Genomic DNA, 14,289 nt, shown 5'->3' on the forward strand with positions numbered 1-14,289 from the left:
TTCCTCAAATCTGACAGCTGTATTTTCTATTTCTGAAAATCGCTAACTTGTAAAGTACTTACCTGATCTTGAAGATGTTGGTGTCTAAATTAATATAAAAACCTGCTATTTTTCTTCATTGGTCTTGAGTTTCCCCTTGAGTGTGTGTCTCATTTATTGACTCTTTGTGTTAAGCAAATGCTTAACACTACCTTCTAATAAGCCTAAATTGCTTTTCCACACTATCACAAAGAGAGCATTTGGGATTAATAATTTAAGCCCTGTGAGACAATAAGGGTTGTCTGGACTTACCTGCTTGGTGTACCCCCAACATTGGTACACTGCATAGATAGCCACCATCCTACATTGCCTTGCAGCACCTTAAAAGTAGAGTAGTTCTACCTCTGTACTAGTTTTAAAAGACCTTATCCAAGCCCAGTGCCTGCCAAAAAAAAAAATCCTGGGTGGATAAAGGTGATAGTTAGAACCTGGTACACTCAGTGGTGCACTTGTTGGATAAAACATCTCTTAGTTTGTCCTAAATCCACCAGTTTCCTTGGAGGCCTAGGTTTTGATTATGGTTGTGTCCACTGCACGGTGGTGCTTGAGGATTTGGACATTCATATTATTCTTAAGGGTTGTGAGGTTGATACCAATTTCTCAGACAGTGTGTTTTTGACATTTAGTACTCTTTCTTTTATAGTGTGGGTTGCCCAGGGGCCCTTTGTTTTTCCTGCTTGCATGTTGTGTTGCCGAGAATCTGTCGGCTAGCAACCCTTTAGAACTCTTGACTTCCAGGAATCAGACTAGCTGAAAGGAAAAACCCTTTTTTTTCGTGTGGTACTCACATAAGATTTCTGGATTAAGGCATTCTAGGTTTCTCTTTGAAGATACTCTTTGTTTTTTTGTAGGATTCTGAAATGATTTAATTTGGACCTGGAAATATGTCTTTGCACTTTCTCTCAAACCTGTTTATGAAATTAAACAGACTCTCCTTAAACCATTCCATCTTTAGGTACATGGTCACTGATTACAGAAAGATATTGACAAGCTGTCATGGTGTTAAGTCAAGCATGCAGAATCAAGATACATACATATTTGCACATAGCTCTGAGGGCCAAAAATAGAATGCAGGATTGGATCGGAAATAAGGGGTGTAGGTAGGTACCAGAAGAGAAAGGTTTTTAATTCTTTCTTGAAAGAGAAAGTTTGAGATCTAGTGTTGCAAAGTGGACATTTAATTCTAGTTGCTGGTAACCTAGTAGGAAAAGGCTTATTTTCACCTCTTCAGGTCTTTGTCTTGGCATTTCCTGTTTCATCAGATGTATTCTGTTTTCCACTGGGTACTTTGGTGTGTTGTTATGGGATGGCCTTTTAATTGATGCAAAGTAGTTTGATTTTGTTATTGTCTGAAGTTGGACCAAATGAATACCATGAGGATAAATTAATTGCACCTTCAATAATCCATAATAATGCAGATGGCAGCATGCAGAGTGGCCTGCAGTAGATGAATGTAGTGTCCAGGAGATCTTTGACCACAATGTTGTCTCCCACATTTTGTGAGAGCTGCACTGTTGAACAGGCATGGATTAATTCATTGATCGGGCTGGTGCCAAGACTGACCTAGGTGTTCTTTCTCACATGTTCTTTGAATGGAAGGGAAGTATCAATGGATAATTCAATTAACTTTAGCATGGGCAGGTTCCAGAGGGTGCCTAGTCAGACAAGTTCACTTTATTAAGGCAGGCTTCAATTTGGCTTCTCCCATAGCTCCATGCTAAAGGGCATGTTTAAACCAGCCTTCACATTTTCAAGGAGCCTGTTAAGGGTTGAGTTATCAATCGGCAGCTTGATAAGAAGTATGAGGCTTCACCATCCAACCCCCCTTACGTTAGGGGTCAGCATCCTCATAGTGCATACTGTCCGCAAATGGGCCAACACAAAAGATACTGGTGACTCCTTACTGCTAGATAGAGAAAGCAAAGGTATAGACGCAGCTGGCAAGCATCTTGGGGCGCAATCGGCCATTTATTTGTGTATTACCAACTCCATCGGCCTACTTTCCAGATACAACTGAGTCCACTGGGATGAAATAGGAGAGCTTCTCCAACATATCCCAGAGGAGCACTGTAAGAGAGGACACAAGCTGGTTTTGAATGGCAAGCTCATCTCCATCACCACTATTCACTGTGCCCTAGATGCTGCAGACACTGCTGCCCGAGGCATCAATACCATTGTGCTCCTCCGCAGACACGCTTGGCTCCCAGTCTCTGGCTCCAAGTTGGATGTTGAACAATATCTCCTCAATCTTAGCCTGCCCTTTGACGGGGAACATCTCTTTGGGCCCCATGTTGATGAGATGTTGGAGAAGATAAAGAAAGACACAACGATGGCAGAGGCCATCAATGCCTTACAAACGCTCACTGCTAGTAGGTCCTTTTGCTGATCAGCGTATGGCTGAGGCTTCAAACGCACTTCCTCTGAATCCTCCACATCTTTCCAGTCATTCAGCTCAACAGTCCTCGACAAGTGGCTGTTCCAGAGTTGCCTATTGTGGTAACAGCGCCAAAGGTAGAGGTAACGGTGGCTCGCCAAAAGGAGCTGCCTCAGCCAAGCAATGACTTGCCACGTCTCTACCCCTGACCACACAACACCTTTCTAGGTGTACGACTTCAGAGGGTTTTTCCCAACCTGGCAACATGTCACTTCAGCCCAGGATGTATCCGATATCATTCAGTACGGTTACAGTCGGAGCTCCCTTCCATACCACCTAACATACCTCTTCTCAAAGGCATCCTCCTCCCAGAACACCGCCTGTTTCAAGAAGAGATTCATCGCTCCTTCTCAAAGGGGCTATAGAGCCTATGCCACAACACCTCCAAGATTTAGGGGTGTATTCCCTCTACTTCTTCATTCCCAAGAAGGACGGATCCGTCAGAACCATCCTAGATCGCAAGCTCCTTAACAAGTGCATCCTGTCAGAACATTTGCACATGGTCAGTCTTCGGGATGTCATTCTGCTGCTGCAGCAAGGCGATTTCATAGCTGCACTCAACCTCAATGACACGTTTCCAGACCCCAATTCATCCATCACATCGGTGCTCCCTTCGGTTTGTGGTAAGTGGCAAACATTATCAGTCCAAGGTACTGGCGTTCAATGCAGTACCACCCTGATATGAAGTCATGATTCTTTCTAGGGCACCACCCCTTGCACTGAGGTTGGTCCCTTTTGTTTGCCAATTGATGAAAATCCTGAGTTTCTCATCTCATTTCCTCCAAAGCTTTATTTATATAAATGTACTGGACGTATTCCAACCACCCCCCCCAACCCCCCCCCCAAAGATTTGAAGGTTTACGTGCAGCATTCCTGCAACATTCCGATATTGATTTCGGACCCCTACGATAAACCAGTCGGTAGTGTCTGAGTATCAAACACAACCCTTGGTCCTGTGAGAAATGCAGCCTCATTAAAGGATCAGGAAGCAAAGCTTTTAATGACAAGGACCCGCTATGAACTCCAGACCCATCACTCCTCCAGCTCCCCATCTTCTTGTTTGACCAGTCATCCTGCAAGAGGGTTATTCCAATTATCAATGTGGATCATGCTCAAGGAGCATCCTTAGGTCTGCAGGGTCATTCCCTGAGCCTGTGTTGATGAGCTTTGAACCAATTGCTAAACTGTTTCTGTAGTCTATTACTCCTTTTCAGGATATTCTGGTACATGGTGCAAAGCCAGCTGATATGGCAGCCTTCACCCAGGCTGCTGTGGCCATCTTTCACTCGTTTGTATCTCCATCTGGTACGCCTTTGAGACCTAATCAGGCGTTGAGGTCTCTGACTGGGCTTCTGCCTATATCTCCTGTTCTGGCTCCATTAAAACCTGGTCTGTCTCCTTCTGAAGTCTTTCCAGGGCGGGCACCTACTTCACTGCTGAAGGCTCGCTGGTTGTTTCAAAATGTGTCCAGCTTTCTAAAGACAAAGGGTGTTTTGATTAGATAGAGGCGTAAAGCACAGGAGAAAGTTCAGAATGACTTCCAGTTCAAACCGTGCCTCATGATGGTTATGGTGGTCAGCTTGATGAGACATCTGACTGTGAATCTGACCACATCCAAATGCTGGTCAGTCTAAGTTGATGAAAATGACAGCAGTGAGGCAAACAGCCTTCTTGCCCTTGCTGGGATGGATGTTTTTGACCAGTTGTCCCAACAGAATGACAGTGGCCTGGATACTTTCGTGAGAACTTTCTGGTGTGCCTTTTGGGGCTGCCCACTGGTGATGTGGCCTTTTGTGACTGTTTTGTACAAGGTTGCAGAAGTTTTGGAGTTGCCCTTACCCAGGGAAGAAAATAAAGGAAGCCTCCTCATGCAACTCCTGCAACCTGCCTCTTCTTCTGTAGAGACCTTGTTTCCTTTCAGCGAAGCTTTATTGAAGTCCATATTGGTTGAATTGAGCAAAACTAGCTTCCAATCTGAACTACAATATTAACATCATCTAGAGCCGGGTGACCTAGAGTTCTTGACGGATCACCGTTCCCTGGAGAGTCTTGTTGCACAAGCTTCCACTTTCTCCAAACAGAATCCTGACTTTTCCCTGTCAACCCTCTTTACTAAGGGATTGAAATGGATTGAAGCAATGGGAAAATGGCATTTTATTCAGTGAGCCTGAACCTTCTTTCCATGAATGTGAAATGCCTTCTGACCCATCACTCCCATGTTTTCTCTCAAATGCCACAAATGTTAGTTCCAAATCTGCCGTATGACCTTTGTGATCCTTTTATTCTCATGGCCTGCCTTGACAGCAATGACAATTTTTCCATCTTGTGCAACAGCTTAGCAATTTGTGTTGTATCTAATTGGGGGGTGGCAGCTTCAAGGGTCGTCGTGACCAAGACCAGCCTTCTTCTTTTTCCTCCACCAAACCATTCTAGTTCATCCTCAAGTTTACAGGGTCGGCCAGTGAAGTGGAGGGTGTCATTTTTCTTGACTAACCGGTAGTCCATCACCAAGCATCATTGGATCCTAGAGATCTTCCAATGGAGATGCACTTTCCTCCCTTTAGTTACTAGTTCTTCTCTTGCAGAATGTTCATGTTCTGTACTCTTCCTTTGCAGTGAGAAATTCATGATCTCCCTCACAAAGGTCCTCTTTGCTCTGGAGGACACATTTGTGATGTTTTATCACACAAGGTCCTCTTTGCTCTGAAGCTGGAAGACTTACTTATACCTATCAGCTAACACAATACTTATTTTCATATACTGATACTGCAGTCACTTAGGATATATTTGTATATTATGATGGGTTCCACCCACTATCAATTTACGTTCATTACCTTTAGGCTGACATAGGACCCTCATGTCTATATGAAGATCATGGCAGTGGTTGGGGCACATCTTTACAGGTCAGGATCTCTATGTTCCCATGCCTTAGCAATTGGCTCCTGAAGGCGGCCTCGCTGCAGCTTGTATCAGATGACCTTCTGACCACGGCCTTCATGTCTTTGCACCTTTGGTTCTAGATCAATCATCTCAAGTCTTGTCACCAGTCGACTCAGCATCTTCTCTTTATTGTGGTGGAGGATGGGCACTATCGCTCTTAAGGCCTTTTTGCATGCCTAGTGGTTTTGGGACATTCCGGCTGTGTTCCTGGTTATTCAGGGGGAGCACTTCTTCCATCCTGTCAGTCTGCTCCTCCAGTATCTGGTCGCTTTCTGCATGTTGCTGGTCCTTCAAACTTGTTGGCACATGATGTAGCTACAGAAGTGCCTCATTTGGGCCTCACTGTCGCCCTGAGTGTGTCAGGTATGCCCATATGTGGGATCTATGCTCACTGTACCACTGAAATCAAGCTATACCTGGCTGATGAGCCCTTATCAGTGCAAAAGTGGTTTTAGGTGGCTTGTATTCTGGTTCAGGGTCAAGGTTTATTTGCACATGGCTGGTTCCAAACTCCGGTAGCATCGTGGGCAAAAAATAATGAATTGGGATGAAGTCTGAGTGATTGCTATTGGCTGAAATTAATTCAAGCACACATCCATCACCTTGTTGTTGCAGTTGACCCTCTAGAGCAGTGGTTCCCAACCTTTTCACATCTGTGGACCCCCACTTTATCATTACTGGAACCCGGGGACCCCCACTGAATCATTATTGGAATCCGAGGACCCCCTACTAAGCCATTACTGAAAGCTGGGGACCTAATCTGTTAATTTTAGTGTATTTTCTGAGCAGTCGCGGACCCCCTGAGGAGGCTTCGCGGACCCCCAGGGGTCCTCGGACCACAGGTTGGGAACCACTGCTCTAGAGATTGAGCAGGGTAACTTTTGTTCTGTTGACCTGCGTACCAAGGTGGTGGAAGTCATGTTGTCAGCATGAGGCCTGTCCTTTTTTCATGATGTTGGTCATTCTTTGTTTTGTGGTGCGTTGAGGAGGTTGTTGATTTCTTATGGTATATTTAACTCTTAGCGCTATCTCTGGCCAGACAGGGCTTTATTGGAACACTGTTAAAGACTATTTACTGGCCTGTCTTTTCTTCATGATGTTGGACATGGCTTGTTTTGTAGTGCATTGGGGAGGTTGTTGATTACTTATGATATATTTAACATTTTATTCCGTCTCTGGCCTGACAAGGCTTTATTGTGGGCATTGTTAAAGGCTATTTACTGGCCCTTTTGGCTTTTCTTTGTTGATAAGTCATCATTGTTTGTCTCCTCTTGTTATGTAATTTTAGATGGGACCGACCCATTTTTTCCCCTATTCTCCATTTATCATGCCACAGTGAGACTCTACTCAGGAGCTAAGTTTTCTGATCCAATCACCTTTTGAGAACCCTACTATTGTTCTTAGAGGCTGTTCACTCTTTAATCGCTTTTTCTTTGGCTCAGTGCTTTTGTGAGCTACAGGCTTTGTCTGTCCAGCTTCTTTTCATTTAATTGTTTTCTATAGGCTTGTCCTGTAGACTAAAGCTTCTCTCTTTCCTAAAGTAGTCACTCCCTTTCATGTGTCCCAGTCGATCAGATTGCCAGTGTTCTATCTGCCTCTTTATCATTTTTTTTTTACATTGACAGAACCCATCAATTTTGGGGTAATGCCAACTTTTCGTGAGCTACAGTGCCTCCAGGAAGATGAAGGTAATTCAGAAGAGGACAGTTACACACTGATTACTCTAAGCATTAAGATCTGCTAAACCCTCGCCACAAAGGGGCCCCTGAAGGCAGACATGGCCATTTCCATCAGGGGAAGACTACTGCTTCAGTTTTTTTTCTCTGCATGTTTCAGTGTTGGATATTTTCCAATCTGCCACATGGACTTTGTTCCGCACTCTTACTAGGCATTACTGTCTTGACTCCAAAGTTCTCAAAGACCGTTTTTTTGTTGATCTGTTGCAGGATGCCTTGGTTTTACTACCTCTTAGGATTTACCTTCTAGAAGGTATTGCTTAGGTATTGTTTTAAGAGCTGAGGAATCCGCAAGTGAAAGTATTGATCAGAAGAACACGCTACATAGGTTTGGTGACGTTTGTATTCCTGGTAGATACTCTTCTTGTAAGTTCCTCAGTGAACCCACTGTCTTCTCTGTTCTGATGAATTCCCTTGCAATTGATATGGTCCAAAGTTAGTTCTGAACCCTGCATTTTCTGTCAATGTCATCAGCCTAGGTTCCGCCTCTGAGGCATGGAAAAAGGGATGGGGAACAGACATCAGTGCTCCAGGTTGGCACCATGTATGGCTCTGTCATGTTTTGAATGGTCCCAAAGCTGTTGAGCAACCTTTTGGCAATGAGAGAGCTATTGACGTTTTCAGGATCCAGTCTGACCCCTGAAGGAGATTCAAGAGGAAAAAAATCTACAGGTCGGTAAAATGTTACCAGAAGTGAATAACATGTTCTTCAGTTGACCCACTTAAGACAAAAAGACATCATTTCTGAATTTGACTACATGTGATGTCGTGGAAAAGTGTGTAAAATGTGACTGTTAGCACTGGAATTATACAATGTCATTTACTCACTGCAGTTTACTCAGTCATGGATAGCTTATCCCCTCTATGAACAGATGGGCTAAACTGTCCCTATGGGAGTTGCTGTTGTATTTGCTTGACCCATGCCTCTCTTTCACATCCACTGTCTGTCCTCTCTTTCAGGAGCTCAGACTTGAGCTAGAGCATCTCATTCTCCCTGTGCACCATGAGCTGGGTGTTGTCAGTCAAATGTTGTCCATCCGACCTCATGAGGTTCCTCAGCCTTTATTGAAAGCCTTAGAAAAAGATGCAAATAACCTGCAGAAATCATTTAAGTCCATCTTGGAGGCTTCACAGACTTGGATGCAGGAGCTGTGTGCTGCAGCCCAAGTGGAAAAGGTGAGGAGAGCCATGGGAGTGCTTAATTGTAGTCTGAGCTGAAAATGTGAAGGAGGCCCCATAGACTTCAGAGCTCTGCATTACAGCAGAATCAGACATGTTGTGTCCATGACACAGGGTTTTCATGTCATGGACATGCTTTAGGGGAGTACATGTGAGGTGGATATTGGATATGAAGAGGTGTGCTTGGGTATGGTTTGCAAGTTTTATGACTTAAACTTTATGCTGGTGTGTCTGTAACAGGGCATACATAGAGACTGTTGAAGATATTAGTTCCCACCTTCCTCATTCTGCCTCCCAACACCAATGGAAAAAGCACCCTTTGTCTGTTTTATCTGTTGGTCATTCACTTTTTGAAAATATTTTTATTTTAAGGACAAAATTCAAAATGAGGAACAAAGACTTCTAAATAAACTGCAGCTTCTTCTGGATCGGGTGAGCCAGGCAGCACATTCCCTGGAAGCCACAGACACTGTCAGTCTAGAGGCGCTTCAGCAGCTTTATAAGGTGAGGCCCTGAAAGACACCGTCTCGCTCACAATCAGCATTGGGTGCGCTCGCAGATTTATAAGATAATCCACTGAATGGCATACTTGGCCTGCAGCAACTTCCTTTGTATGAGACCTTAGATCATGAAGACAATAGTTCTGGGCTACCAAGAAGGGTGTTTTGATGAGAACCTCAATGATATCCACATCCTCAGCCTGGAATTGTCCACCACCTCTATGTGGGGAACTATGGATGGTAGAGTAACAGGTGGGTAATTAGTAGTTTCTCCATCATGTAACGTTCACGGTTATTCTTGATTTCTGAATAGCTCTACCTGTGAGAAATGCGTATGCAAACGCACAATTTCTTTTAAGGGTAACCAAATAATTGTTGAAATTTTGCTGTAGGATCAGTCACCACCACACTTTTCTAATTCTTCTCTTTAAAACTCAAAAAATGAAAATTGTCAAATGCAGATTTACAAAAAGGACTAAAGCACCTGAATTTTAAGTTGCCATGCTGACCCTTTGGTTGGGGGTGGCACTGTTTAGTGGCTGATTAGCAATTCGCATTCCACTCTGCAGTTGAGAGTCTGTACGCTATTCTTTGCTGTATCGTGCTCATCTTTGCCCCATTTCAGTTAGAACTTCTTAGATTTGTATATTGTTTGTCAGTTTGGGTTTCAGTTTAATCTTTCTCTCAGTTATGTTTTTTTTTTTAATCCTTCGGCACCACAGTAGTCATCATGCCTTCTCTACTTCTGACATTCTAATTATGTGGAAAGAGAAAGTAAGAGAAAAGTTCTGCCCAGGAGTGCCCAATAGTCTGGAAACTACCCAGCACCACATTGAAAGAACCAGGAAGTAATTTTTCTCAGCTGTAGGGTACATAGCAGAACAGCCTTAGTATGGCGCTGGTGGGTTCTGTTTTTTCAGATTTGATTTCCAGGGGTATAACGTAAAAGAAACAAAAAAATTGTATGCATTCTGAATGACATAAATGCACTGATGACCAATTCATTTTGTAGCAAAGAGAAGGGCCACCTCATGCTCAGTAATTAAGGCACTCAATATGAAGAACTGACACATTGGAAGGTTTGCCAATAAGTAGATGTTGAGAGTTACACTATTAATGCGTTTTTAGAGAAAAAACCCTCTCCTCTTTCCACCATGCTATAAGAAGGGATACCCGTTAAGTATTCACAGAGGTCATATTCACCAAGTTCTCCTACATGAGAGTAAATGATAAACTATAATGTTGGGGCGGCCTGACAAGGGGGAGTAAAAGCTAACTACACCGATCTGATGAGACTTTTAGCTGAAGATTCAATACCTTTGTTGTTCCAAGGCGTCAGACTGGATGCGAAAACCTTTGCTCGAGCAATGCCCCAGCTCATGCCATGTGGTGGATCCATTCGGCTCTGCGTGCCATCGTTTGCTCCGAAAGAGATGTTGCGGTCACCTATATAGGCGCGGTCATCAGTTTGTTTCTTTCCACACCAGTTAGTTCAGATCTGGAGAGAGTTACACCTCTGTCACTTTTAACAGGCCTTTTTTAAACTTTTGTCAAGGTTTTTTTCAAGTTTGTCGAGGATGTCATCGGGAAAGGCCGGGTTCAAGCCATGTAGCGCCTGTCACTGCACCTTGTCCATTACAGACCACCTATCTCATTTGCCTCTGGTGACTCGAGAGTGACTGGTTGAGAAGGAGGCTGCAGGACCGCTCCAGGAGCCCCAAATGATCTTTGTCTCATCGAGGTCCTCAGGATACTCAGGGAAGAGACACAAGAAGAAGTCTTCATCCAAGATGACTTCAATTTTACCTCGTCCGTTGACCGGGGAGACGAGCGGGGAACATCAGTGTTCCCACTACTGTTCTTCGGAGCCGTTGCCAAGTTTGACTCCGCGCCTCACCCCGTTTCTGGGAGCCAGATCAACACCTGCTCAAATCAAAGTGTTTTACAAGGCCATGCGCCACTTATTCAAGTGTGCCGACCTCTCTGGTGCGCCTTTAGGCCCGCGGGGTCAGAGGAAGCCCCATCCGGTTCCATGCCGGCGGCTTCAGCTTCAGCTCCGATGGGTCACATGGATCAGGTTCTGTATCCGGACCGGCGCCGGTTGTACCCAGATGACCTTCTCTGGCACCAGTCTTGATCCCGAGGATCCTGTCATCAGCTCCCGCTGGCATTGTGAGCCACATTCTGATTCCAGATGATCCGGAGCCGGAACAGTGATGCATGACGCCAATTCCAGTGCTGACGGTGCCCACAGGTGCCAGATTGTTCACTGAGCCTTATTTTACACAGCCAGGCATGGGAGAAGAGTGGGAGAGGTCACTGGATCTTTTGTAACACCAGTTGGAGAGTACTTTGGACTTGCATGAGGAGCCAGGAGAGGCCAGTGGTCTGGACACCTCTCCAGATACTGGCTTGCTCTCTTCCCCCCACTGTGGCTTCTGAGGAGGGTGCTTCCTGTGCAGTGGTGGTGCGTAGGTCATTGGAGGTCCTTAACCTCGAACTGCCCACAGTGGCTGTCAAGACGAACATCTTGATGGAAGTGCATCAGCCTGGCGCTTCTACATCTGAACCCATTCTGCCCTGTAATAAACTTAGAGACGTCCTGCCCAGCACAGAGGCTCCTGTAAATAGAATGATCGTCTCTGCCATTCCCCTGTGCCGAGCAACCTTAGCTTCCTTGGTCAACATTCCACCCCAGAGAGCTTGGAAGCCTCCACTTCCCTTGGCACATTTCTTTCTGCTCTCCCGGACAGGGAATTTAAGAGGCTGGACCATCTTGGGAAGAAATTGTTTTATTCATCCAGCCTGGCACTGAGGTTGGTGAACACCTCTGCTTATTGGGCCATTTCTCGCATACCATTTGGGTTACGGTTGAGCAAGTGCTGCCTCAGGTCCTGGAGGATGCCCAGGCCATACTCTCCCAAGCAGTAAAAGACTGAAAGAACGCAGCTAAGTTCACCATTTGGTGTGGCTTAGATACGACTGAATCGCTAGGCAGAGCGGTTTCGTTGACAATGGCCTTAAGGTGCAATGCCTGACTGAGGACATCTGGTTTTTCGAGGGATGTCAAGGCAGACCTGATGAACATGCCCTTTGATGGCACTTACTTGTTTGGCGAGAAGGCGGACTCGGCGCTGGAGCGCCTTAAGGAATCTAGGGATATGGCCAAGGCCTTGGGCCTCTCGGCAACCCCTTGTCCCCACTGTCTGTCTTCCACCCCTTTTGTAGCTACGGAAGGTGCGTGGTACCACGCCCACTCAACCAACCCAGGCTATGTGAGGACGAGGGTGTGGTTCCTTCAGACCTAGAGGGTCTGCAGGGCAGAATTCATCTGCTAACCAGCTCACGGCAGCTGCAGCCTTAAAGCTCTCTGGTTGGATCTGCAGGACCATGCTGGCCCAGTTGGAGAGAGAATACACCAGCATCTCCTTCACTGGTAGTCCATAACATCAGCCGCCTGGGTACTGCAGATCATCAGGCAGGGCTATGCCCTCCCTTTCCACCTCCATACAGCCAGCATCCGAACGGCTGGCAAAGGATCATTTGTCACTGCTCCGCGAGAAAGTTACAGCTCTCTTGGCCAAGAAGAGCCATAGAAAGGATCCCAATATCAGAAGTAGGCAGTGGTTGTTATTCCCACTACTTTCTCATACCCAAAATGAACAAGGGTCTTCACCCTATTCTAGACCTATGGACAGTAAATCTCTTCCTCAAGAAGGAGAAGTTCCAGATGCTCACATTGGCTCAGGTCTTGTCTGCTCTACACCTAGAAGATTGGTTGGTATCACAGGACTTACAGGATGCGTATGTTAATTTTCCAATTCTGCCTGCCCACAGGTGTTACCTGCGTTTTAAGGTATGCCACGAACACTTTCAGTTCACCTTGCTGCCATTTGGCTTTACCAGCTACCCTCAGGTGTTCACCAGGTGATGGTAGTGGTCGCAGCTCATCTGACCAGTTCAGGGATTTCATTCATTCCCTACCTCAACAACTGGCTGTTGAGGTGGACTCAGCCCAGACGGTCTTCTCCCACCTCCAGACTAGGGTGAACCTCCTGCATTCGCTGGGGTTCACTATAAGCATGCTGAAGACACACCCGACTCCCTCTCAGACACTGTCTTTCATAGGAGATGTTCTGGACACTGCAGTTTCAGGGTTATTCTCCTGAGCAGCAAGTCCAGGAAATTCATGCTTTGATACTGATGTTTCGGCCTCTGTCCTGGGTTTCGTGAGATGGACTCTGAGGCTGCTGGGCCTCATGGCCTCCTGCATCCTGCTGGTAAAATATGCCAGATGGCATATGCGGGCTCTGCAGTGGGACCTGAAGTGCCAGTCAGCGCAGCATCAGGAACATCTCTCCGACATGGTCCAGATCTCAGAGGGAACTGCGAAAGACCTGCAGTGGTGGATGATGAACCGCAATTGGGTCAGTGGCAGACTCCTCCCCCTTCCCCAATCAGAACTTATAGTAGTGACAGATGTGTCACTTTTGGGGTGGGGGTGCCATCCGAAAGACTAGGAGATCAGAGGACTTTGGTCTCCAGTGGAATCCAGAGTCCACATCAGCATGTTAAAGCTCCAATTGATGCGACTAACGCTGAAGGCATTTCTTTCCTCTGTCAAGGGGAAGTTGGTGAAAGTATTCACAGACCACACCACCGCCATGTTGTGCTGCGACATGCAGGGCGGGTGGGGTCGTGAATCCCTTTGTCAGGAGTCTGCGCCTCTGGACGTGAGTGGAACAACAGGGCATTTCCCTGGTGGCTCAACATCTGGCGGGCTCTCTGAATGCCAGAGTAGACAAACTCCGCCGACAATGCCTAGCCGATCACGAATGGCGTCTCCATCTGGAGGTAGCACCAGGTCTCTTTCAGCAGTGGAGAGAGCCTTGGTTAGGTCTGTTTGCTTCTGCAGAGAACGTGCAAAGTCAGCAGTATTCCATTTAGGAGCTTCCAAAGCAGTAATCGTTTGGCAACGCTTTTCATCTGGAGTAGAACTCAGGTCTCATGTACGCCTTTCTGCCCATACCACAACTGCTCAGAGTTCTCAAGAAGATCAAGAACGACCGGGCTCAAGTCATCCTTGCTGGGTCTGGCTGGGCACAGAAAGTCTAGTATCCCGAGCTGCTGACGATGGCCATTGATCCTCCGATCCGACTGCCCCTTTGGGAGGATCTTCGCAGCAGCAGGGGAGGATCCTTCTCCACCCGAACCTGTCAACTCTTCTTACGTGTAGATTATGTGGCGACATTTGACAGCCTTCGACCTTCCTCCTGAAGTCTGCAATGTAATCTTGGCAGCCAGGCGCCCCTCCACCAAAAAGGTATACTCCTGTCGTTAAAAGGAATTTAGGCATGGTGCACAGAAAAGCGTGTTGACCCCCCTTCTGCCCCTCTCTCTGAGGTTTTTTTGTTCATCCTTTCTCTGGCCCAGCAGGGGTCTGCTATGGACACTCTTGAAG

The 14,289-nt window shown here is 46.1% G+C and overlaps 1 protein-coding gene across 3 annotated transcripts in view; it reads left to right on the top strand.

Moving 5' to 3' along the window:
* Window positions 1–14,289, top strand: part of MACF1 (microtubule actin crosslinking factor 1) — a 1,225,213-nt gene that overhangs the window by 541,998 nt on the left and 668,926 nt on the right. For all 3 annotated transcript variants that reach the window (XM_069223412.1, XM_069223414.1, XM_069223413.1), the window contains 2 exons: window positions 8,110–8,325; window positions 8,701–8,832. In XM_069223412.1, coding sequence (XP_069079513.1) covers window positions 8,110–8,325; window positions 8,701–8,832 — 348 coding nt within the window. The remainder of the gene's footprint in view (window positions 1–8,109; window positions 8,326–8,700; window positions 8,833–14,289) is intronic.

This window comes from Pleurodeles waltl, chromosome 3_1 (assembly GCF_031143425.1).
Source record: "Pleurodeles waltl isolate 20211129_DDA chromosome 3_1, aPleWal1.hap1.20221129, whole genome shotgun sequence".
NCBI classification, from domain to species: domain Eukaryota; kingdom Metazoa; phylum Chordata; class Amphibia; order Caudata; family Salamandridae; genus Pleurodeles; species Pleurodeles waltl.